We start from the raw sequence: 25,567 nt of genomic DNA, 5'->3' as shown, positions 1-25,567 counted from the left end.
GATAAGCCCCTCGGGGGCACACACGTCTACAAACCTACTCATGCATACATAACGTACTTTATCTGACTCACACTGTACCTTGCGTTTCTTGTTCACCTGCTACGTTAGGTTAATGTGATATAATGAAATCAGTTGGCTCTCAGATAAATTGTCTGAGCTCCTGGATCAGGAGTCATGTGCTGTTGCATTACGTTGTGTGTGCGGATTGTAAATCGCCCCACTATATCGATGCTGACTATGAATATCAACGTGCGTGACAGTAAGTACAGCATGTTAGTGATTCAGGTGTAACTAAGTGTGTATAATCGTATTATTGTTATGCATAGTCAACCTGAATATCATATCCAGTGGGGTACAGAATTATTGGATCCATTGATAAAGATGACAACAAAAAAACGGTATAAAATAAATGATACAAATACTGAGCTATATTGCATGCTAAAAAATAAAAATACAAATCACTCAGGGAGAGACTAACAAGTAGGATCCCCTGTTATCAATACTCCGGAACCCTCCCCTTGCAAGGATAACGATACAGACTTTTTCTAAAATGTTTTATGAGATTGGAGAAAACTTTGGGAGGGATATTAGACCATTCCTCCATACAGAATCTTTCCAGATCCTTGATAACCTTCATCTGCGCTTATGGACTGCCCTCTTCAAACCACAGGTTTTCAATAGGGTTCAAGTCCGGAGATGGAGATCGCAAATGTTGATTTTGTGGTTAATTAACTATTTCTTTGTGGATTTTGACGTGTGCTTAGGGTTATTATCTTGCTGGAAGATAACTTGGCCTCAAGTTTCAGCTTCCTGGCAGAGGCAACCAGGTTTTGGGATAAAATCTCCTGGTACTTGGTAAATTTCATGATGCCATTGACCTTAACAAGGGCCCCAGGCCCAGTGGAAGCAAATTAGCCCCATAACATCAAAGATCCACCACCATATTTTACAGTAGGGATGAGGTATTTTCTGCATATGCATTGTTCTTTCAAAGGCCAAACAGCTCTTTTTCCTGTCATCTGAACATAGCAAACTCCAGGCGGTGCTAAACGGCATTGGCACTTGGATTGGAACCAGTGCTAATGGTCATATGACAAGAAATTAGAGATATTCTCAAACCCACCAGACACCAGAGGTGGGCTTGGCCTCAAAAGAACAATGCATATGCAGAAAAAAGCTCATCCCTACTGTAAAATATGGTGGTGGATCTTTGATGTTGTAATCTGTTTTTACTAGGCTAACCTGTTTGCTTTGTGCTGACGGGGAAGTTTGGACATGCAAAGCGGATTTCTGAGCAAACAGGTCTATCTAATCCCAACCACAGAGCAGGTTGATTAGTCATAAGGCTTGACTACTAAGGTACATTGTGTCACCACTCTACATACGAATTAGGAACCGTTTCTAGTTCAGTTAGTTAGATCTTCTAATGCAATTTTAGTTTCACATTTTTATTGTCACATGCACAAGTACAGTGAAATGCCTTCCTTGCAAACGCAAACCCAGCAACGCAATATCCAATAACAATGTATTACTAGAACAAAAAAATATATATACACAAAGTAAGCATACTATATACAGGAAATATTTAAAAAGTCAGTTCCAATACCATATTACATGTGCAGGGATACTGGAGTGATGGAGGTAGATATGTATAGGGGTAAGGTGACTAGGCAACAGGATATAAGATAAACAGAGTAGCAGCAGCAGCAGCAGCTTGCATGCGAGTGGGTGTGCAGAGTCAGTATAAAATGTACAGTGCCTTCGGAAAGTATTTAGACCCCCTTGACTTTTTCCACTTTGTTACATTAAAGCCTTATTCTACAATGGATTAAATTAACAATTTCTCAATCTACACACAATACCCCATAATGGCCAAGCAAAACCAGGTATTTAGAAACGTTTGCAAAATTATTATAAATAAAATACGGAAATATTCACTTTTACGTAAGTATTCAGACCCTTTACTCAGTACTTTGTTGAAGCACTTTTGGCAGCGTATACAGCCTCGCTTCTTCTCGGGTATGACACAAGCTTGGCACACCTGTATTTGGGGAGTTTCTCCCATTCTTCTCTGCAGATCCTCTCAAGATCTGTCACATTTAAACAGGTCTCTCCAGAGATGTTCGATCGGGTTCAAGTCCGGGCCTCAAGGACATTCAGAGACTTATCTCAAAGCCACTCCTGTGTTGTATTGGATGTCTGCTTAGGGTCATTGTCCTGTTGGAAGGTGAATATTCACCCCGGTCCAGGTCCTGAGTGCTCTGGAGCAGGTTTTCATCAAGGATCTCTGTACTTTGCTCTGTTCATCTTTCTCTCGATCCTGACTAGACTTCCAGTCCCTGTCATTGAAAAACATCCCCACAGCATGATGCTGCCACACCATGCGTCACCGTAGGTATGGTGCCAGGTTTCTTCCAGATGTGACGCTTGGCATTCAGGTTTCATCAGACCAGAGAATCTTGTTTCTCATGGTCAGAGTCCTTTAGGTGCCTTTTGGCAAACTCCAAGCGGGCTGTCATGAGGCTTTTACTGAGGAGTGGCTTCCGTCTGGCCACTCTACCATAAAGACCTGATTGGTGGAGTGCTGCAGAGATTGTTGTCCTTTTGAAAGGTTCTCCCATCCCCACAGAGGAAATCTGGAGCTCTGTCAGAGTGACCATCGAGTTCTTGGTCACCTCCCTGACCAAGGCCCTTCTCCCCCAATTGCTCAGTTTGGCCAGGCAGCCAGCTCTAGGAAGAGTCTTGGTGGTTCCAAACTTATTCCATTTAAGAATAATGGAGGCCACTGTGTTCTTGGGGACCTTCAATGCTTTAGACATTTTTTTGGTACCCTTCCCCAGACCTGTGCCGACACAATCCTGTCTCAGAGCTCTACGGACAATTCCTCCGGCCTCATGGCTTGGTTCTTGCACTGTCAACTGTGGGTTCTTTTATAGACAGCTATGTGCCTTTCCAAATCATGTCCAATTAATTGATTTTACCACAGTTGGACTCCAATCAAGTTGTAGAAACATCTCAAGGATGATCAATGGAAACAGGATGCAACTGAGATCAATTTTGAGTCTCATAGCAAAGGATCTGAATACTTAAGGCATTTCTGTTTTTTATTTTTAATACAATTTCTAAAAATCTGTTTTCGTTTTGTCATTAAGGGGTATTGTGTAGATTGAAAATATTTAATCCATCCATAACAAAATGTGGAAAAAAGGGAAGGGGTCTGAATACTTTCCAAATGCACTGTATGTGCAAGGACATGGAGTGACAGTGTGTGTGTGTGAGTGTGTAGGGCCCTGTGAGTGTGCATAGAGACAGTGCAAATACTGAAATAAAAGGTCAATGAAGCTACAAGGTAAACTCAATCTGTGTCACCATTTTGTTATCTATTTATCATTCGTATTGCTTGGGAAAAGAAGCTGTTCAAGAGCCTGTTGGTGTCAGACTTGATGCACAGGTTTCTGAAAAACAAAGAATTTGCAATTCCGAGAGTCCCGTTGGTAGCAAATCCGCGATCTGAGGTCATCTATCTTATTATTAAGTGACTATACGTACATTTTCTCTTGGGTAGCCCGGAAATTGGGTTGGAATTGCAGAGAGCCCAGGGCAGAAGAGTCAAAGTAGAAGGCAGAATTAGAGTAAGTAACGTCCGATCTGATGTTCAAGTGTTCTTGTCCCACCGAGTGGAGGAGCGGTCTAAGGCACTGCATGTCGGTGCAAGAGGCGTCACTACAGTCCCTGGTTCGAATCCGACTGTGTCACATCCGGCCGAGATTGGGAGTCCCATAGGGCGGCGCACAATTGGCCCAGCGTCGTCCAGGTTTGGCCGCCATTGTAAATAAGAATTTGTTCTTAAATGACCTGCATAGTTTAAAAAAAAGGACTGCCATGGAAGAACAAAAGGAACAGAAACTACACATGCTGAAGAGGGGAAATGGATTTATGGATGGAGAGAGAGGAGGAAAGGACATAAGGGAAGAGACAACGTGTTGGAGTAGAGGAGGAAAGGACATAAGGGAAGAGACAACGTGTTGGAGTGGAGGAGGAAAGGACATAAGGGAAGAGACAACGTGTTGGAGTGGAGGAGGAAAGGACATAAGGGAAGAGACAACGTGTTGGAGTGGAGAAGGAAAGGACATAAGGGAAGAGACAACGTGTTGGAGTGGAGGAGGAAACGATGCGGTAAAAAAAGGACTGCCGTCAAAGAAACGACACAGGAGGAGAAATGGGAGATGGAGGGAGCGAGTGAAAGGATAACTGGAGGGAAGCACATAAGGAAAAGTAGACATGTTGGAGAAGAGAGATGGAGGGATGAATGGAAAAGGATGAGAGCAAAGCCAGGATGTCATTGCCTGAGGGGTTGGTAGATTATGGCCTTGGCAGTTAGCAGCGTGGTCCTGGGGGGGTAGCGCCAAAGAAACAGCTCAGTGTGAGGTTAGCACTGCGGATATGGGGATTCGAACCAATACCCATGGATCACAACTACAGTAAGTGAGGAACGGCATCCCGAAGACCCCTATCTGGCAATCCAATCCACGCAAAGTCTGCCACCATTACCAGTTCTGGAGGACCAGGGGCCTCATAGGGAAAGAGAAAGAGGCTGTATGAATAAAGACAGAAGAGCGACAGAGATGAACAGGAAGAACAAAAAGAGGGGCCAGGGAGTGAGAGGGCACAGACAGAGAAAAGAGAGGAGAATAAAAAGATAGAGTAGGAGCGTGAGAGACTCATGAAATAACTCTCAGATACTGAAGGTTGAGTCACCGTCACACAGTAAACAACAAGACCGTGTGTACAGTGGGGCAAAAAAGTATTTAGTCAGCCACCAATTGTGCAAGTTGTACCACTTCAAAAGATGAGAGGCCTGTAATTTTCATCATAGGTACACGTCAACTATGACAGACAAAATGAGAAGAAAAAAATCCAGAAAATCACATTGTAGGATTTTTTATGAATTTATTTGCAAATTATGGTGGAAAATAAGTATTTGGTCAATAACTAAAGTTTCTCAATACTTTGTTATATACCCTTTGTTGGCAATGACACAGGTCAAACGTTTTCTGTAAGTCTTCACAAGGTTTTCACACACTGTTGCTGGTATTTTGGCCCATTCCTCCATGCAGATCTCCTCTAGAGCAGTGATGTTTTGGGGCTGTCGCTGGGCAACACGGACGTTCAACTCCCTCCAAAGATTTTCTATGGGGTTGAGATCTGGAGACTGGCTAGGCCACTCCAGGACCTTGAAATGCTTCTTACGAAGCCACTCCTTCGTTGCCCGGGCGGTGTGTTTGGGATCATTGTCATGCTGAAAGACCCAGCCACGTTTCATCTTCAATGCCCTTGCTGGTGGAAGGAGGTTTTCACTCAAAATCTCACGATACATGGCCCCATTCATTCTTTCCTTTACATGGATCAGTCGTCCTGGTCCCTTTGCAGAAAAACAGCCCCAAAGCATGATGTTTCCACCCCCATGCTTCACAGTAGGTATGGTGTTCTTTGGATGCAACTCAGCATTCTTTGTCCTCCAAACACGACGAGTTGAGTTTTTACCAAAAAGTTATATTTTGGTTTCATCTGACCATATGACATTCTCCCAATCCTCTTCTGGATCATCCAAATGCTCTCTAGCAAACTTCAGACGGGCCTGGACATGTACTGGCTTAAGCAGGGGGACACGTCTGGCACTGCAGGATTTGAGTCCCTGGCGGCGTAGTGTGTCACCGTTCTTGTGATCATTTTGACCCCACGGGGTGAGATCTTGCGTGGAGCCCCAGATCGAGGGAGATTATCAGTGGTCTTGTATGTCTTCCATTTCCTAATAATTGTTCCCACAGTTGATTTCTTCAAACCAAGCTGCTTACCTATTGCAGATTCAGTCTTCCCAGCCTGGTGCAGGTCTACAATTTTGTTTCTGGTGTCCTTTGACAGCTCTTTGGTCTTGGCCATAGTGGAGTTTGGAGTGTGACTGTTTGAGGTTGTGGACAGGTGTCTTTTATACTGATAACAAGTTCAAACAGGTGCCATAAATACAGGTAACGAGTGAAGGACAGAGGAGCCTCTTAAAGAAGAAGTTACAGGTCTGTGAGAGCCAGAAATCTTGCTTGTTTGTAGGTGACCAAATACTTATTTTCCACCATAATTTGCAAATAAATTCAGTAAAAATCCTACAATGTGATATTATGGATTTTTTTTCTCATTTTGTCTGTCATAGTTGACGTGTACCTATGATGAAAATTACAGGCCTCATCTTTTTAAGTGGGAGAACTTGCACAATTGGTGGCTGACTAAATACTTTTTTGCCCCACTGTATATCAGACATGGAATGGTTTAGGTTGGCTCCAGATTGGGTTAAACAAATTGAGGGGCTGTCTTGAAGCACGAATCACTTTTTATGACACACTGGGGACCTGGGGCAGACACACGGGTAACGGGAACCTGGGGCAGACACACGGGTTACGGGAACCTGGGGCAGACACACGGGTTACGGGAACCTGGGGCAGACACACGGGTTACGGGAACCTGGGGCAGACACACGGGGACCGGGAACCTGGGGCAGACACACGGGTAAGGGGAACCTGGGGCAGACACACGGGTAACGGGAACCTGGGGCAGACACACGGGTTACGGGAACCTGGGGCAGACACACGGGTAACGGGAACCTGGGGCAGACACACGGGTAACGGGAACCTGGGGCAGACACACGGGGACCGGGAACCTGGGGCAGACACACGGGGACCGGGAACCTGGGGCAGACACACGGGGACCGGGAACCTGGGGCAGACACACGGGGACTGGGAACCTGGGGCAGACACAGATGCATACTCCAATAGACAGTAAGAAAGTTGAAAAAAGCAAGACGACATCTCAAACATTCACATATTCTGTGCATGAGTAATCAGTCTACTCCGAGAATAAAAGGCCCTTTTAAGGGAGACTCTCTATTCAACAAGCAGGAATTAAACATTTACAGCGAAGTGTGTAGTATACCTTCCAATTAGCTAGCTCATGAAACTCAATTATCTTTATGAAGCCTCCCATCAGGATTCCTGGAAGAGAAAAACAACCACAAGATATCATTAAGAGTTCACCAACACATGAAAAAAAACGCTCATCTCCATGACAGTTAAAGGTCTCACATTATCAAAGCTAAGAAAAGGCCACATTTCCATGAAATGGAAATACCAACTCCAAAAGAGCATCAGTGTGTGGATGTTTATACATTGATACCCTACTTGGTATTCACTTTTAAAGAATAAGAAAGCTATTGTCTAATAAAGTTTCTTTTTGGAAGTCCCCTTGGGCATAGGGTTGAGGAAAGGGGTTTGTTTGTTTGTGTGTGCGTGACAGGCATTATAAACTGGGTGGTTCGATCCCTGATTGCTGATTGGCTGACAGCCGTGGTATATCAGACTGCATACCATGGGTATGAAAACATTTATTTTTACTGCTCTAATTATGTTGGTAACCAGTTTATAATAGCAATAAGGCACCTCAGGGGTTTGTGGTATATGGCCAATATACCTCGGCTAAGGGCTGTGTCCAGGCACTCCGCGTTGCGTCGTGGTTAAGAACAGCCCATAGCTGTGGTATGTTTGGCATATACCAAACCCCCCACAGGCCTTATTGCTTAATTATACAACACTATTTCCTCTCCAGAAAAACTTCAATCTGGGAAATGATCTCAAAGTTGACTATCTTCTCCATCTGTGTTCTCTCTGTGTAATATCTTATACAAGCATCTATTCTACTCTGTCAACCTGCAAGGCTATTTCTGTTGCATATGCCGTGCCCTTGCAAAGATCTAAATGGACATATCTGACATACAGCCCAACCCAATTGGGGTTGGAAACAACAGCCCATCCCAACTGGGGTTGGAAACAACAGCCCAACCCAACTGGGGTTGGAAGACAGAAATAATGGTGTAATAAATTAATAAAGCTAAATTGTAAGACAAGAAAAAATATTTAGGTCCAATGAGTGCTCAAACAGTATGAACCTAAAGTAGTACGACGGATTGCACATCACACGTGGTACTTACCTAAGGACACAACAGCCACACTCTCCGGCAGAAAATGCAGTTTGAACTTAATAAGCAGGTGCACCAATATGATGCAGATACCTGAGAAAACCGATAAAATGGGACAGTGTCAATGTGGGAATGAAACATAGTTAAGATCACACTTTTAATATAAGATACAGTATTTGAGAGCATACAAACAATTTGACTTCAAGAAAACAAAAATGCTGAGGAAAGCATTTAAGTTATTATAGCTTCATTTCATAATTTGATTTAAAATGGAACCAATCCATGTGTTTAGACTAATCTGCAATAATCTACTTAATCTAACATCCAAATAGTGTCTAACCACCGAAGTCCAGTCTCCCAAGTCAGACTGTTCACAGCATCAAGCGTCTAACCTCTTATCTCCCAAAGTGCTGGGAACCACATACTGAATTATGCTGATCAACACTGCTTCCATGTGTGTGTCGTGAAAATAAAAGTTGAAAACTGTCAGGGTAGAACGCTTGCATCAATCTGTGGACCAAACACTTTGGTTTTCCCTTTTACTAATGAGCTAGACTAATGATTATGGGTCTCGAGTCATTTCCTGAAAGCTGTCGTGTAGCCAATAGACTAACGAGTACTTAGGCATAAGGAAGCACTCCATCCATTTAAACCCCTCACTTAAAGGTTGACTTTCACCAAAGATGAATTGGCAGCTCAAGGAAGTGTTAAGCATTGTGTAGGCTAGCTTTCCTGACAGAGCCTCATATACAATACAATTGTTTTGCAGAAGCAACGTGAGAGTATTCGGTTTTGTTGAATTCGTTCTATGGATAGTTTTTTATTGTGCTCGGCCGCCATGCAACTAAACCTTTATGTACTTGTGACCCACTGACTTAACACAATAAATATGCTATATCTAGTCTAAGAACCAGTCTAGGATCCAGTCCTAAGCCTCGACAAAATGATTCAGCCACAACCTCTGACTGACCCACCATTTGGGAAACACTGGTCGTCTGATTTAGAATATATCTTCTAACTCTGGAGGCTGCACTAATCGATACTAATGCAGAGGACTGGAATTCCTAAGAGGCAGAACATGTCCTCTCTAGATTTCCCATCATCCATTCCTTTTGCTTCCTCCAAAACACTACTAATTGGTGATTTGAATGAAACTAGAACAAAAAGACCATGATTTTATGGATTGTCACAATTGAATGCATAGAGCATTATGTTCCAACTTCAATTAATTACTTTAAAATTATGCTTTATGATACAAATGTCAAACATATGTCAACAATCCTTCCTCCAAATGCCAATCTATGGATTAAATGTAGTGAAAAATATTTTTTTGTTCGAGTTTCGTGAGGGACCACACTAATCAGAGGGAGTGGTAGTGTTGCAACGATGGGGTATGGATAAAGGGCCATGAACACGGAATATAGGATATACAATTTAGTACTTTCTTCTCTATCTAAAAAAATAAATAAAATAAAATCCATAGGCGCTTTAATAAAAAAATAATAATACGCAGAAGACCAACACTACTGACCGATGACCAGTAGGCTGAAGAATATGGTCATCCCACTAGACTGTTCCTCCTCCTGGGCCTTGACCCCAGCACCTGGCAGGATGGGCTTCGGGGTTGGCTTAGGGGTTGCCTTGACACCCACAGTGGTAGCATGGAGGGTGTCATTACTGGAGTTATCTGTGTCATTTAACAGACTGGAACAAGGAGACAGAATAACAGTTATTATGTTTTGTCATTTTGAGACACGTGGGTAAATACGCTATCAAATGACATCCTATGGCTAAAACAGAAGTGCACCTGGCTCTGGTCAGGCATAGTGCACTCTGCTCTATGCCTGCATACATGGGTGTCATTTGAGAGTAATTTGTCAGTGTGTGTTTTTAATTCTGTGTGATAAGAATATGTCTCAATGTAAAGGAGTATCGTTGCTGACATTACATTTTAGGTAACCTCATCCCCAGGCTTGGGGAGGAAGCGTACAAAACTACATTTTAGCTAGGCTACCAAGAGTATGCAATGGGTCACCTTGGTCTACCAAACATGACCGTAGCCGACTAAACTCCACGGTGAAGGAAGTGTCTGATGAACTCTAACTTCATCACCGTGGAGTTTAGTCAGCTACCCCTATCCTTGCTCTACAAACGTCGTCCGTGAATAACGACAGCTGTTTCACCCGTTGCAGTCAAGGGCAACGCATTAAAAAGCTATAATCACACCTGGTTGATTGCTCTGCGTGGCCGTCTTTTTGCGGGTTGGCAGCAGCTAGATTTCCTTCGTTTCTCGAGGATTTTTTGTTGTCATCGGGAATAATTGTATAATCCTGTTCCAAGCCAACATCGTCTCTGTCGTGTAAATCTAACAACGATTGTTGTCTCTCAACTCGTTCTGTCGAGCACAATTTTGGCCACGTCAACAAAAGACAAATAGCAACATGATACCCGAAGCCTTTCATTCTTCAAATAATGCTTTTAAAACAGCAAAGCGATGGTTTTAAGAGAAAATACTTGCACATCCATTTCTGTTTCATCGCATGTTGGCCACATCACAACTCTGCTTCCTGTTTGAACTACCAGGGAGTTGTAGTTTTTACGTGCCACCAGGAAGGTCTTCAAATTGACTAGATCATTTTATGTGCTGATTTATGGATATAAAATATAAACTCACCAAAAATAGTACAGTGTGATTGTTGATATTACTATCTTCACATCGAATTGAATATTTAGAGTGGCTTATGGGCTGTGCCTTCCGGTAATTTCCCTCGAATCCCGGAGTTGACAAGGTAAAAATATGTCGTTATTGCCCTTTAACAAGGCAGTTAACCCACTGTTCCTAGGCCATCATTGGAAATAAGAATTTGTTCTTAACTGACTTGCCTAGTTAAATAAAGGTAAAATAAATGAAATAAATAAGGCGCAATAAGATATGACTTCTCACGGGATTTATAGTTTCTGAAGAAAGAGCCGTCCTGCATTATATAGCGACTGGACTGGAACGAGTAGGCCTAGGCTATTTCACATGGAGAAAATTCGACACTAGTGGCATTGGGGGTGAATGTCAGATTCTAAATATCAATTCATTTTCAATAGTCAGTAAAAAAACTATTGAAATGAACATGTTTGTTAAGCCTACAAACAATTAAAGGCAATCTTCAGCCCAGCCCCATGCTGCCCATTGTTCCACATTCAATGGGTCTTACAGTAAATTAAACCAGATACTCACTACTTCTTTGTACCAACAGGCCTGCCATTTAAATCAGGATGCTGTTATGCTGTTGGTTGCCAGTCAAATTACGATAGCCAACATTTGAATGCCTGGTTTGTGCTAAGCCATGCCTAAGGCAGAAGTTATGAATGTAGGTGGTGTCTGACTGTGTGGCTTGAGGTGATCATGCACACACCAACACTACTCTTTTTCTCCCTTTACCATTTCCTCTTTGGCATGGCCCAGGGCACATATCTCTATCTCTCTCTCTCTCTCTCATAGTTCCCCATCCCCCGGCATTTCTCTAAAAATGCTCTATTTAAAGCGTACTCTGAGGGATAGGCTGGTCTGACCTTGTGCTCGACATGTTCACATAGTCTACACGACACATGCCAAAATGCACATTTCTACAAAGAGGAAATATTCACTTCCATTCATAGTCTACAGGACCATCACAGACCCATGCACACATTGGCACATAAACATATACACAAATGTGCACAAACACATATGCTACATGCACACACACACACACACACAAACAACACACACAGTCACATGTTGTCTCTCTCTCTCTCTCACAGACATACACACAAAATAAATATATTAGGATTTTTTAAATTTTTTAATTTTACCTTTATTTAACCAGGTAGGCAAGTTGAAAACAAGTTCTCATTTACAATTGCGACCTGGCCAAGATACAGCAAAGCAGTTCGACACATACAACAACACAGAGTTACACATGGAGTAAAACAAACATACAGTCAATAATACAGTAGAAAAATAAGTCTTTAATATACAAAGTGAGCAAATGAGGTGAGATAAGGGAGGTAAAGGGAAAAAAGGCCATGGTGGTAAAGTAAATACAATATAGCAAGTAAAACACTGGAATGGTAGATTTGTAGTGGAAGAAAGTGCAAAGTAGAAATAGAAATAATGGGGTGCAAAGGAGCAAAATAAATAAATCAATAAATACAGTAGGGGAAGAGGTAGTTGTATAGGGTAAATTATAGATGGGCTATGTACAGGTGCAGTGATCTGTGAGCTGCTCTGACAGCTGGTGCTTAAAGCTAGTGAGGGAGATAAGTGTTTCCACTTTCAGAGATTTTTGTAGTTCGTTCCAGTCATTGGCAGCAGAGAACTGGAAGGAGAGACAGCCAAAGGAGGAATTGGCTTTGGGGGGTGACCAGAGAGATATACCTGCTGGAGCGCGTGCTGCTATGGTGGGTGCTGGTGGGTGCTGCTATGGTGACCAGTGAGCTGAGATATGGGGGGACTTTACCTAGCAGGGTCTTGTAGATGACCTGGAGCCAGTGGGTTTGGCAACGAGTATGAAGCGAGGGACAGCCAACAAGACCGTACAGGTCACAGTGGTGGGTAGTATATGGGGCTTTGATGACAAAACGGATGGCACTGTGATAGACTGCATCCAGTTTATTGAGTAGGGTATTGGAGGCTATTTTGTAAATGACATCGCCGAAGTCGAGGATCGGTAGGATGGTCAGTTTTACAAGGGTATGTTTGGCAGCATGGGTGAAGGATGCTTTGTTCCGAAATAGGAAGCCAATTCTAGATTTAACTTTGGATTGGAGATGTTTGATGTGAGTCTGGAAGGAGAGTTTACAGTCTAACCAGACACCTAGGTATTTGTAGTTGTCCACATATTCTAAGTCAGAACCGTCCAGAGTAGTGATGCTCATCCCGTCAGTAGATGCGGGCAGCGATCGGTTGAAGTGCATGCATTTAGTTTTACTTGTATTTAAGAGCAGTTGGAGGCATTGAAGTTCGACTGGACGGTTGTTAACACAGTCTCCAAAGAAGGGCCAGAAGTATACAGAATGGTATCGTCTGCGTAGAGGTGGATCAGAGACTTACCAGCAGCAAGAGCGACATCACGGTGTTTGGAGGAAGAAGAAGGATGAGTACAACCCCAAGAACACCATCCCAACTGTGAAGCATGGAGGTGGAAACATCATTCTTTGGGGATGCTTTTCTGCAAAGGGGACAGGACGACTGCACCATATTGAGGGGAGGATGGATGGGGCCATGTATCGCGAGATCTTAGCCAACAACCTCCTTCCCTCAGTAAGAGCATTGAAGATGGGTCGTGGCTGGGTCTTCCAGCATGACAACGACCCGAAACACACAGCCAGGGCAACTAAGGAGTGGCTCCGTAAGAAGCATCTCAAGGTCCTGGAGTGGCCTAGCCAGTCTCCAGACCTGAACCCAATAGAAAATCTTTGGAGGGAGCTGAAAGTCCGTGTTGCCCATCGACAGCCCCGAAACCTGAAGGATCTGGAGATGGTCTGTATGGAGGAGTGGGCCAAAATCCCTGCTGCAGTGTGTGCAAACCTGGTCAAGAACTACAGGAAACGTATGAACTCTGTAATTGTTTCTGTACCAAATATTAAGTTCTGCTTTTCTGATGTATCAAATACTTATGTCATAAAATAAAATGCAAATTAATTACTTAAAAATCATACAATGTGATTTTCTGGATTTTTGTTTTAGATTCTGTCTCTCACAGTTCAAGTCTACCTATGATAAAAAATTACAGACCTCTACATGCTTTGTAAGTAGGAAAACCGGCAAAATCGGCAGTGTATCAAATACTTGTTCTCCCCACTGTATGTGTGTTATATTTCAGTTTATATACATTTATTAGCTAAAATTTTAAAAAACTGTTTTTGCTTTGTCATTATGGGGTAGATTGATGAGGGGTAAAGCTATTTAATCAATTTTAGAATAAGGCTGTAAACTAACAAAATGTGAAAAATTCAAGGGGTCTGAATACTTTCCAAAGGCAATGTATGTTTATTCCAGTGTGTTTCTATGATCTGTGGTTAAAATGATAAGGCCTAAACAATGCTTCTCTGTGACATTAGTGATTTTCAAAACTTGTAACGAGTTTCTAGCCATAGGATATTTTCTTACTCCCCAAGTCAACGCAAATCTCAGTGTTTAAAAATGACTGTTTTTAAAATGTTTTAACTTTTGATGATGTCATCAGAACTTTTTAACTCTACTTTTTTAAATTAAACGTAGAAATGCTCAGTTTTCACATATATAGACAGTAGTTTGGTGTTGCAGATAATGACTATGAAGTTGAAAAGTGGCGGAGTTGCCCTTTAATTTTTTTTCTTCCGGTATCTGTACTTTACTTTCCTATTCATATCTTTTTTGCAACTTTTACTGTTACTTCACTACATTCCTAAAGAAAATATGTACTTTTTACTCCATACATTTTCCCTAACATAAAAGTACACGTTACATTTCGAATGCTCAGGCAGGACAGAATGATGGTCCAATTCATGCGCCTATCAATATAACTCGTCATCCCTACTTCCTCTGATCAGGCGGGACTCATTAATCACAAACAGTAGTGGTGCGTGGGTAAAATCACCAGGGAAGCCATGCCAGGAAAAAAAGCCATATTACAACCTATGTGTTGGGATAATTGCGTTGTTTGCTCTATAACCTGTTATGCCTTGACACCGTGATATATAAGCCTAAGGCCGAGACAATAAGAAGACACAGTGGCAGAATAAATTCAACCACACCTTTGTTTCATCACAAACCGGAGACATCTGCCCGGTGAAGTCCATAAAACATATTGCATGTGTAACAGACAGTTACATGACCTACAGCATGGTCAAGCAAGTTAATGTTTCCGACATTTTCGGACTACTAAACAACTATTGACTTTGAACCATGGAGAGTTACCGCAAGTTGGAAAGAAAACAGGCGACGTCTCCACTATTCTAGCACCATTTCAACATCATTTAATCACCTATGCTTTCGTCTAATACAGTGACAACAAAAATATACCAAAAACGATTTAGTCCAATCAATGTAAGCTAAATATGTCACAACTGAGCTTACTCAGTTTAGCTCAATGCTGATGAGCTATTATTTTATTTCAAATAAATAAATAAACAGAAGCCATTAAACAGTCATTTTCTATGAAGGTATCTTTACTTTCACTCAAGAATGACAATTGAGTACATTTTCCACCACTGCATAAAGTCAATCAGTATCAGTGACGTAGTGAAAGAGTTTGCACACACTCCCTATGGGGAAACGAGACGCCTCCTCATAAAGGCATGGCACATTTTGTTGTGGAAGATAGACGCTAGTAGCTTTCCGTTCATAGTAGGCTACCACCGCCGGAGCGGCCGAGTTCCTCAGCGTCTGAGTGTAGGCTAATGATGTCCTTCCACTGACTACAACACCGACAGTTTTGACTGCATTGTCGCGATTAGCTGTTCCACATTGGGACTTCTTCTAAACTGAATCAAAGCTGGCTTTAGCTGTCTACCTTTCGATTCTGTCTTTCTATTCGCTAGACTTCCTACTCGCTTGGCCACTCATCTTTACCGCAGGTCCCCTGCTGCAGTCGACAAATAAAACCGATTATTCGCGGATTGCGTTTACATCTGGACACGCTCGGGAGATTTGAGGCCTACTGTTAGCCTATCTCTATTGTAAAGAAGAAAACGTGTCTACGTGTTTTTGCGACTATATAATGCCGACACATTTGCGATTTCGGAGAAGGTCATTCCTTGGGCTTATATTCCTCTTCTCACTGTCCACCACCGCATTGTACTTCATCTATTCAGCGCCTGGTATCGGTAAGTCAGACCCCATTGATCTGTAATACACTGAAATCACCCTTAATGTGATTCTAATGAGATCCTCACGTCTGTGTGTTGAAGATCATGTACAGCTCGGGCTGGCAACTAATGGGAGTGTTTCACAGGCTTGGGAAGCCGCGCGTCTCTCTGCTTAGGCTGCTTGGAAGTCTCCAGACAATTTTATGGCTCATGATTCCGGGACGCGACTGGATGCTAGCAATGCACCTGCGTGATGATGGCGAAGTCATTGTTGATTTTCTGCCTCTGAGGATAATCAGAACGGCTTTAGGGTTCCTGCTCTTTTGCAGATGAGCAACGTAGCATATTGGATCAATCTACTTGTATTATTGGTGATTTTATTATCCTCGCTAACGTTGGAAACAAGGTTCAGAGTGCAACATGCATGGTTGAATAGAATATAATTCATCGAATGGAATACTTTGTTATAGAGGATTGATTTTTAGTCTGATTACCAGTCTGTTTAGCTTTCATTCCTTCCACTCCTGTCATTTGCCTAGTCTTTGGCAATGATTTGGCAAAAAACAGGAGTGTCAAGGAGTGGAATGATAGCTGAACAGTCTGGCACAGTAACTGGGCTGCTCCCACTCCTACAGGACTTTACAGTAACTGGGCTGCTCCCACTCCTACAGGACTTTACAGTAACTGGGCTGCTCCCACTCCTACAGGACTTTACAGTAACTGGGCTGCTTCCAGTCCTACAGGACTTACAGTAACTGGGCTGCTTCCAGTCCTACAGGACTTTACAGTAACTGAGCTGCTCCCACTCTCTCAGGACTTTACAGTGGCGTAACTGGGCGACTCCCACTCTCTCAGGACTTTACAGTGGCGTAACTGGGCGACTCCCACTCTCTCAGGACTTTACAGTGGCGTAACTGGGCGACTCCCACTCTCTCAGGACTTTACAGTGGCGTAACTGGGCGACTCCCACTCTCTCAGGACTTTACAGTGGCGTAACTGGGCGACTCCCACTCCTAGGGGACTGTAGCTGAGCTGCTCCCACTCCTAGAGGACTGTACAGTAATGTAACTGCTCCCACTCCTAGAGGACTGTACAGTAATGTAGCTGCTCCCACTCCTAGAGGACTGTACAGTAACGTAGCTGGCTGCTCCCACTCCTAGAGGACTGTACAGTAACGTAGCTGGGCTGCTCCCACTCCTAGAGGACTGTACAGTAACGTAGCTGGGCTGCTCCCACTCCTAGAGGACTGTACAGTAACGTAGCTGCTCCCACTCCTAGAGGACTGTACAGTAATGTAGCTGCTCCCACTCCTAGTGGACTGTACAGTAATGTAGCTGCTCCAACTCCTAGAGGATTGTACAGTAATGTAGCTGCTCCAACTCTTAGAGGACTGTGCAGTAACGTAGCTGGGCTGCTCCCACTCCTAGAGGACTGTACAGTAATGTAGCTGCTCCCACTCCTAGAGGACTGTGCAGTAATGTAGCTGCTCCCACTCCTAGAGGACTGTGCAGTAATGTAGCTGAGCTGCTCCCACTCCTAGAGGACTGTGCAGTAATGTAGCTGAGCTGCTCCCACTCCTAGAGGACTGTACAGTAATGTAGCTGAGCTGCTCCCACTCCTACAGGGCCAGTTTATCAGCTGAGGTGTCCAGCTGTAGTCATGAGTTTCTATGTGTGGCCCAAAGGTCAGCTGTTTTTATTACACCACACTGTACTGTATTATAACTCTTTATCTTGTTGTGTGGGATGATTATTGACCATTTATTGCCTGTCTTATGCTGCCTGTGAGAGTCACTGTGAGAGTCTAGCACAGCAAACTGCCACAGAATGCTATTACAATAATGTTAATGCCACAACATGCTAGGCTACTGTTTAGAAAATATAGTTATTTCTTGATTAGACTCAATTAGTGGTGTGATTTATTTATTGAATGATCAGAACAGTTTGACTTCCACAGCACAGTGAGTGAAGAGAGTTACAGTGGTGGAAAAAGTACCCAATTGTCATACTTGAGTAAAAGTAAAGATGCCTTAATAGAAAATGACTCAAGTGAAAGTCGCCTAGTAAAATACTACTTGAGTAAAAGTATTTGATTTTAAATATACTTAAGTATGTTTTCACAATTACGTTTACTTTTGATCCATAAGTATCAAAAGTAAAAGTATACATTTCAAATTACTTATATTAAGCAAACCAGATGACACAATTCTACTTGTTTTTTACATTTACGGATAGCCAGGAGCACGCTCCAACACTCAGACATCATTTTCAAATGAAGCATGTGTTTAGTGAGTCCACCAGCTCAGAGGCAGTAGGGATGACTGGGGATGTTCTCTTGATAAGTGTGTGAATTAGACAATTTATTGTCCTGCTAAGCATTCAAAATGTAACAAGTACTTTTGAGTGTCAGGGAAATGTGTGGAGTAAAAAGTACAAACTTTTCTTTAGGAATGTAATGAAGTAAAAGTTCTCAAAAATATATACCCTAAAAATGACTTAAGTAAAAATACTTGAAAGTACTACTTAAGTACTTTACACCACTGGATAGATATAGGACTGAGTAAGCTAATCACCAGGGTGGGTGTGTCTCAGCAAACTAGTAGGTAGTACTGAGCTGATAAGGATGAAGTTGCCCTTAATCTGTGGTCAGTTTTGTATTTGGTCGAGGGTTGATCAAGCCTCTACTTCAGCTCTGAGCATATAGCACTCCAGCCTCATGCTGTTGAGAAGCTTGGACATGAATCAATGTGTAGCTTTACATTCTGCATTAAATCTGACACAAATGACAACTGTTTCGAGTAACAATTCCTATGATAAAGAACAAGTTAGTAGTTACTTAGTTGAAGTGCGATAACCGATCACATGGTTCATACTATTCAAACGGCAGAGGCGGGCCCAATCAGAGGCAGGGAAGAAGGGTTACTATAGGGCATATGTTTTGTACAGTAGGTCATGAATGGTTTCACGATTAGTCAAAGATGGCCTTGCTAAAACTAACAACGTGGTAATATATTCTGCTAAGTGTTTTTCTTCTTCCCCCTAGTACTACACAGCTGATTCAAATAATCAACTAATCATCAAGCTTTGATCATTTAAATCAGCTGTGTAGTGTTAGGGCCCAAACCAAAACGTGCCCCCCTCGGGGTTCTGAGGATCTAGTTTAGGAAATTATTGGGTGGGGGTAAAGTAAGGATTTCGGACAGCACCATATTTCGCTCTGTCTTGGACTCCTTTAAATTATTATTTCATATGCTTATAATGCTTTATAAATGTATTCTATACAAGATAATAGTCAGAACATCACTTCTATTTCAACATATACATTTACATTTAAGTCATTTAGCAGACGCTCTTATCCAGAGCGACTTACAAATTGATACATACAATGTGGTCTAAACTGTTCTGACTTGTCTCTTGATCAGAGGCTATAGTGCTTATGTCCTATTTATTCAATAAGCTCATGTTTATTTAACCAGGTAGGCCTGTTGAGAACAAGTCCTTTATTTAACCAGGTAGGCCTGTTGAGAACAAGTTCTCATTTACAACTGCGACCTGGCCAAGATAAAGCAAAGCACTGTGACACAAACAACAACAGAGTTACACATGGACTAAACAAGCGTACATTCAATAACACAATAGAAAAAGAAAGCATATATACAGTGTGTTCAAATGGTGTGCGGTAGGTAATAAATTGAAGCCCCGATATTGTGCTTGAACCACTCCAGCTTTTTTAATGATTTTTTAACGCTGCTATACTGCTTCACTGGGACTAAAGGCACACACCTATATAATGCCGACCTCTCCTTACTCAACCCCCGAACAATTGTCCATGGACAGACATATAATACGTGCATAAAGCATTATAAGCATATGAAATAATGATTTATAGTCATATTAGCTATTATCAAGACAGAGTCCTAGTTCAGCAGGTGTATTTGTTGGTAAACATTTTGATATCCTGCTCCAACCCATTGGATGTCCAGTCACACGTTGGGACTTTACAAATCCTCAAAGGGAAGCTGATCTCCCGAAGTCATCAGAATGGCTGTTGACCCACCTGTGCTTTTTACCTATTCAAGCTGACTTCATCAATGTTCATATGGGGGAACACATCAACTGATGGGAATTGGCTTTGCAGGTCATGGGGTTTTAACCCTGACTCTTGTCTACGATTTTTTTATTTTATTTTTAATGTCAGCCAGATTACTCTGAACAATTGACGGCCGTTCTAAAACCATAATTGGCTTCATTTGTTTACCACCATTTTTTAAACTTATTTTATTGATGATCTCCATTTGTTAGTGCAAACAGTTTTCCTTTCCTCTGATATCCTGTCATTCCCTCTTTCCCTCTCTCTCTCTGGTTCTCCTGGGTGTTGATTGTGGTGTTTTAACGGCTGCGTGACCCCTGAAAGTAAGATGGGGGCAGAACCAGAACAAGCAGCAGGCCATTAATAATGGATGGTAACTAGGAGCAGGACTGCTGCTACTAAAAGCTACAGTTTAGACCCCAACACCTGGTGCCTCATAGAGGGGTGATACAGGTGAAGAGGTCAGAGTACAGTAGTTTTGGGGGTGGGGAATACAATGGGGTAAGGGAAGAAGGGTGGAAATTGACTAGGAAAGGGAGGAATATATTTAATTCATTTACTCATTTATAATTGGTAGATTTTGTTATGTGTTTTAACAGACCTTTATTTTAGTACTTTTTTGTGGTGTGGTTTTCATATAATACCTTGGGCTTCCAAACACAACCTGCACACCATTTTTTTGAAATGTGTTTTTATCTGTATTGTTGTCTATCACTTTCTTTGGTGTAAATAAATTCAACTTAAACTAATGGCCAAACAGGGAAGAAAGGGGGAGGAGGTAGAGAGTGGAGTATAAAAGGAAGGAGGGGGAGGGTGTAAAAAGGAAGGAGGGGGAGGGTGTAAAAAGGAAGGAGGGGGAGGGTGTAAAAAGGAAGGAGGGGGAGGGTGTAAAAAGGAAGGAGGGGGAGACGGGAGTTATGTAAGTAGGTGGAGACAGGGGAGGGGGGAGACGGGGGGGTATAAGTGATAGATATAGGGGAGGGTGTAAGTGGTAGATTTTGGGGAGGGAAAATACAGGGGAGGGGTTAAGTGGTAGAGACGGGAGGGGGTAGATATAGGGGAGAGACAGGTGAAGGTATAAGGGGTAGGTGGAGGGGAGAGACGGGAGAGTATGGGGAGGGGAGAGACGGGAGGGTATAGGGGATAGGTACAGGGGAGGGTATGGGGAGGGGAGAGACAGGGGAGGGTAGGTACAGGGGAGGGTATAGGGGAGGGGAGAGACAGGGGAGGGTATAGGGGGTTGGTACAGGGGAGGGGAGAGACAGGGGAGGGTATAAGGGGTAGGTGGAGGGTATAGGGGGTTGGTACAGGGGAGGGTATAGGGGGTTGGTACAGGGGAGGGTATAGGGGGTTGGTACAGGGGAGGGGAGAGACAGGTGAAGGTATAAGGGGTAGGTGGAGGGGAGAGACGGGAGAGTATGGGGAGGGGAGAGACGGGAGGGTATAGGGGATAGGTACAGGGGAGGGTATGGGGAGGGGAGAGACAGGGGAGGGTAGGTACAGGGGAGGGTATAGGGGAGGGGAGAGACAGGGGAGGGTATAGGGGGTTGGTACAGGGGAGGGGGAGAGACAGGGGAGGGTATAAGGGGTAGGTGGAGGGTATAGGGGGTTGGTACAGGGGAGGGTATAGGGGGTTGGTACAGGGGAGGGTATAGGGGGTTGGTACAGGGGAGGGGAGAGACAGGGGAGGGTATAAGGGGTAGGTGGAGGGTATAGGGGGTTGGTACAGGGGAGGGGAGAGACAGGGGAGGGTATAGGGGGTTGGTACAGGGGAGGGGAGAGACAGGGGACGGTATAAGGGGTAGGTGGAGAGGAGAGACAGGGGAGGGTATAGGGGGTAGGTAGAGAGGAGAGACAGGGTAGGGTATAGGGGGTTGGTACAGGGGAGGGTATAGGGGGTTGGTACAGGGGAGGGTATAGGGGGTTGGTACAGGGGAGGGGAGAGACGGGAGGGGAGAGACAGGGGAGGGTATAAGGGGTAGGAGGAGAGACAGGGTAGGGTGTAGGGGGTTGGTACAGGGGACGGTATAGGGGGTTGGTACAGGGGACGGTATAGGGGGTTGGTACAGGGGAGGGTATAGGGGGTTGGTACAGGGGAGGGGAGAGACGGGAGGGGAGAGACAGGGGAGGGTATAAGGGGTAGGAGGAGAGACAGGGTAGGGTGTAGGGGGTTGGTACAGGGGACGGTATAGGGGGTTGGTACAGGGGACGGTATAGGGGGTTGGTACAGGGGAGGGTATAGGGGGTTGGTACAGGGGAGGGGAGAGACGGGAGGGGAGAGACAGGGGAGGGTATAAGGGGTAGGAGGAGAGACAGGGTAGGGTGTAGGGGGTTGGTACAGGGGACGGTATAGGGGGTTGGTACAGGGGACGGTATAGGGGGTTGGTACAGGGGAGGGTATAGGGGGTTGGTACAGGGGAGGGGAGAGACAGGGGAGGGTATAGGGGGTTGGTACAGGGGAGGTAGTCAGAAAAGTACGAGGAACGTAGTGGGTGCAGAGAGCAGGGGGAAGAGAGAGGAGGAGATGGACAGGGGAGGGTGGGATAATTCTGGGATGAGTAGGTGAAGAGATACCAGAGGAGAATGAAACAAATAGATGGCTGGAGAGATGAGGGGGGAGGGATAGACAGATCGGGAGTACCCTCGTCCTCTGTTACACTCCAGGGGAGCTTTCCGAAACACCAGTATGTTTTACCCAGAATGCCTCTCTGCCTTAGGCTCAGTCCCTAATTTCTGCATCACAGGAGCGTAGTCATAAAAACACGTATAGACCCCCTCCAACAAGCACAACAAACTGTGTCACTCGCGTGACACACACACACACACACACACACACACACACACACACACACACACACACACACACACACACACATACCCATATGAGCTCAGCTTCTCTGTGGCCCTGGAGCATGGATGCTGTGATGCAGTTGGGAGGCCGGGGATGCAGGCCACAGCTGGGCTTGATGGCTGCAGTTTACTTAATTAAAACATGAGAGGATCCCGTCGGAGCTGGGGAAGGCACAAGCCCTATTTATAGAGACACCCACGCACTGGCACACTCAGAGCAAGCGAGACGAGAAATCCAGGTGCTTCTTGTGTGTCAGTGCTGTTTGTGTGGGATTTGTTGTTTTGTAGGTGAAGCCCCCAGGTGTACTGAATAAAGGGGATGTTATACATGGTCTGTGCCACTGTTAGTTCCATCATGCATTCACTCACAGGGACAGCCAAGTTCCTGCCCTAAAGCCATCTCTAGTCTACAACCCATTGAACATTTTGGTTACGCTTGATTTTACAGTCTGCTAACTAGCTAGCTTGCGAGCTTGCGTTTTATAGATTTCACAGTAAATTGGAAATACAATTTTTATGTAATATTTGTTTATTTGTGCATCAAATGGACATGATCATGTCATTAAAATCAATGTTTATATAACACTGACCACAATGCAAGGTAATGTTCTCAAAGCTAAAATTGCAGCTAACCCTGCAGCATAGATGGACTGTGATGATAGGTGTGATTACTACCTAAATTGGAGGTATTACTAAAGTATTGATGCAGCTAAACTGTCAACTTCCTTATTCTGCTCCCTTTTATATGGGTGTTGAGGAAGTAAGTTCACTCTCTGTACCAGGAACAAGTAGATCACAGTCCTTTTGTGTAAGACATTCTGCGTCTGGTTATTCATTTATAACGGCCCTATGGGTTTACCGTTATACTTGTGGGAATTGGCCTCTATGGATGGGGCTAAATGGAAATGTTTCTTACAGAAGACATACAAGCATATGCATAACCATGGGAGCACATGAAAGAAAACAGTTTGCAGCTTATGGGAATATTATTAGACCAAAGTTGAGAACACGAGGTCACCTGACACAAGACTGAATCACAACGTGACACTGTTGATTGTATGTGTATTTTACAGTCACCGTACCTTTCGCTGCGTTTCTTGATAAGGAAAATACTCTGGATATATTATGCTGGGTAGGTGCAACATAACATAAAAAATTACAGGGGTTTAAGTGTGAGGATTAACTGGTGTCTGTCTGTGGCCACACACCTCTGCAAAGTGTGCACAGTTTCTAAGTCATTTCAATGCACTTTTATGACTCAACGAACAGTCTTCAACTATAAGGTGCTTTTAATTTAAAAAAAAACATGCTCTCCTAGCTGTGCCATTGAGGAACTAGAGCCAGCACACTTTTAGTTGTTTTGTTTGGTACACATGTAGGCTCGGCACTAATTTATGTGTTCTCTGTCACATGGAGCTGCATGGCAAATGGTCCAGGAACAAAGGTCAATGCCCAAGGACTAGTCAGCCCTTCTCCCTCTGAGGGGCCAAAATGTATCTGTTACAGTATCCAGAGGACTGACTATTGAATGACTGATAGATACCAAACATGGATACTATAGCATTATTCTATCTGAAACGGGTTCACTGAGGAGAACTCTGATGCTATCTATATGGATGGATGATCTGTATGGTAACTGTTCACTGAGGAGAACTCTGATGCTATCTGTATGGATGGATGATCTCTGTGGTAACTGTTCACTAAGGAGAACTCTGATGCTATCTGTATGGATTGGTGATCTCTGTTGTAACTTGTATCTGGACAGGGTGAACTCTAAATGCCTCTAAAACAGGTTTTCTTGTCCTTTCAGGAATGCTGTCTTATTTACATAAGTCTCATCCCCTACACAAGCCTTTAACTGCTGTGACAACCTGTTTAGGTTGGGCCTTGGTGGTCAGGTTACTCTGTAAACTTAGTATCGTTTGATTGACCAATGGTTGGTTTTGGGTTGAAAGGTTACATCTTCAGATGTTATAAATGGAATTAAATGCCTTTGTTTTCTCTCTTATCCTGTATCCAGTCCATGGAGGAAGGTTATATGATCAATTCTCATTGTCTAGGCCTCTGGTCTAGTAACTTCATGCTTTGTCTTGTAAGTTAACCTTAGGATCTATATGCTTAGAGTAATGCATTGTAACTTAAGTGTATGCCTTGTATGTGAATCCGTTCATTTTACGAAGTAATTCAATACATTTGTATTTAGACATTTCTTCATTGCCTGTTACTGTAACTCCACTATGGTGTTCTTGCATATTGCTAAATAGTCTTTATGGAGTCAGATAATCATTTGAATAGGCTAATTGCTGAGTCTTATTACGAGTCGCATGTGATGTATTGATACATATTATGCCCAACGACCCTGCATCCTCGCCATCACACAATTACTGTTTACACAATCCAAAAATGGCCCATTTTATAAATTGCAATCTGGGTCAGGTGGGTATAATTTGAAAGCTTGTTCTATTGCCAACATGACTAGCTAAGTTATAAAATAAGATCTGACTGTGTTAGGTTTTCACAAGGCAATTCAGAGAAATGTAATTTTGGTGCGCATAGAAAGGACTCATGAGTGCATTCAGGCATTTTCTTCACAATAAACAAACAGGCTCATTCTGTTCAGAACAACCCAGGGTATGACGCCATGCCATCTTGCAACTGTACATCAAACATAGTGATCAGAAACGTTGACACTGGATATGAATTGAGTTTTATGACTTGGAAATGTGGAGTGCACATTTGGACTCATGGGTGTTTATTATAATTCTCAACATCTCATCTTTCATA

At 43.4% G+C, this 25,567-nt stretch overlaps 3 protein-coding genes across 4 annotated transcripts in view; 1 reads left to right on the top strand and 2 right to left on the bottom strand.

Moving 5' to 3' along the window:
• Positions 1-10,601, bottom strand: part of slc9a8 (solute carrier family 9 member 8) — a 31,333-nt gene extending 20,732 nt beyond the window's left edge. For both annotated transcript variants that reach the window (XM_029723871.1, XM_029723872.1), the window contains exons 1-4: positions 10,247-10,601; positions 9,552-9,724; positions 8,033-8,113; positions 6,982-7,040 (exon numbers count right to left, since the gene is read on the bottom strand). In XM_029723871.1, the coding sequence (XP_029579731.1) occupies positions 6,982-7,040; positions 8,033-8,113; positions 9,552-9,724; positions 10,247-10,482 (549 nt within the window). In that variant the 5' untranslated portion in view covers positions 10,483-10,601. The remainder of the gene's footprint in view (positions 1-6,981; positions 7,041-8,032; positions 8,114-9,551; positions 9,725-10,246) is intronic.
• Positions 6,299-6,969, bottom strand: LOC115168515 (SH3 domain-containing protein C23A1.17-like). The gene is made up of 2 exons (XM_029723873.1): positions 6,486-6,969; positions 6,299-6,429 (listed from the first exon to the last, which is right to left on the bottom strand). Exons 1-2 carry the CDS (start codon positions 6,881-6,883, stop codon positions 6,384-6,386), a joined length of 444 nt encoding a protein of 147 aa, XP_029579733.1. The 5' UTR covers positions 6,884-6,969; the 3' UTR covers positions 6,299-6,383.
• A 4,739-nt stretch (positions 10,602-15,340) lies between the features above and the next one.
• Positions 15,341-25,567, top strand: part of b4galt5 (UDP-Gal:betaGlcNAc beta 1,4- galactosyltransferase, polypeptide 5) — a 54,811-nt gene continuing 44,584 nt past the window's right edge. Inside the window, exon 1 of the mRNA XM_029723870.1 lies at positions 15,341-15,862. Coding sequence (XP_029579730.1) covers positions 15,757-15,862 — 106 coding nt within the window. The 5' untranslated portion in view covers positions 15,341-15,756. The remainder of the gene's footprint in view (positions 15,863-25,567) is intronic.

Source organism: Salmo trutta, chromosome 30, assembly GCF_901001165.1.
Source record: "Salmo trutta chromosome 30, fSalTru1.1, whole genome shotgun sequence".
NCBI lineage: Eukaryota > Metazoa > Chordata > Actinopteri > Salmoniformes > Salmonidae > Salmo > Salmo trutta.
This window is presented reverse-complemented; position numbering and strand designations above follow the sequence as displayed.

Bases quoted from the DNA above. Each gene is read 5' to 3' on its own strand.
- LOC115168515 (XM_029723873.1), bottom strand. From the start codon at position 6,883: ATGCACAGAATATGTGAATGTTTGAGATGTCGTCTTGCTTTTTTCAAC. The intron at 6,430-6,485 runs GTTCCCGTAACC...TGTCTGCCCCAG, and splicing joins AACCCGTGTGTCTGCCCCAG to GTTCCCGTTACCCGTGTGTC.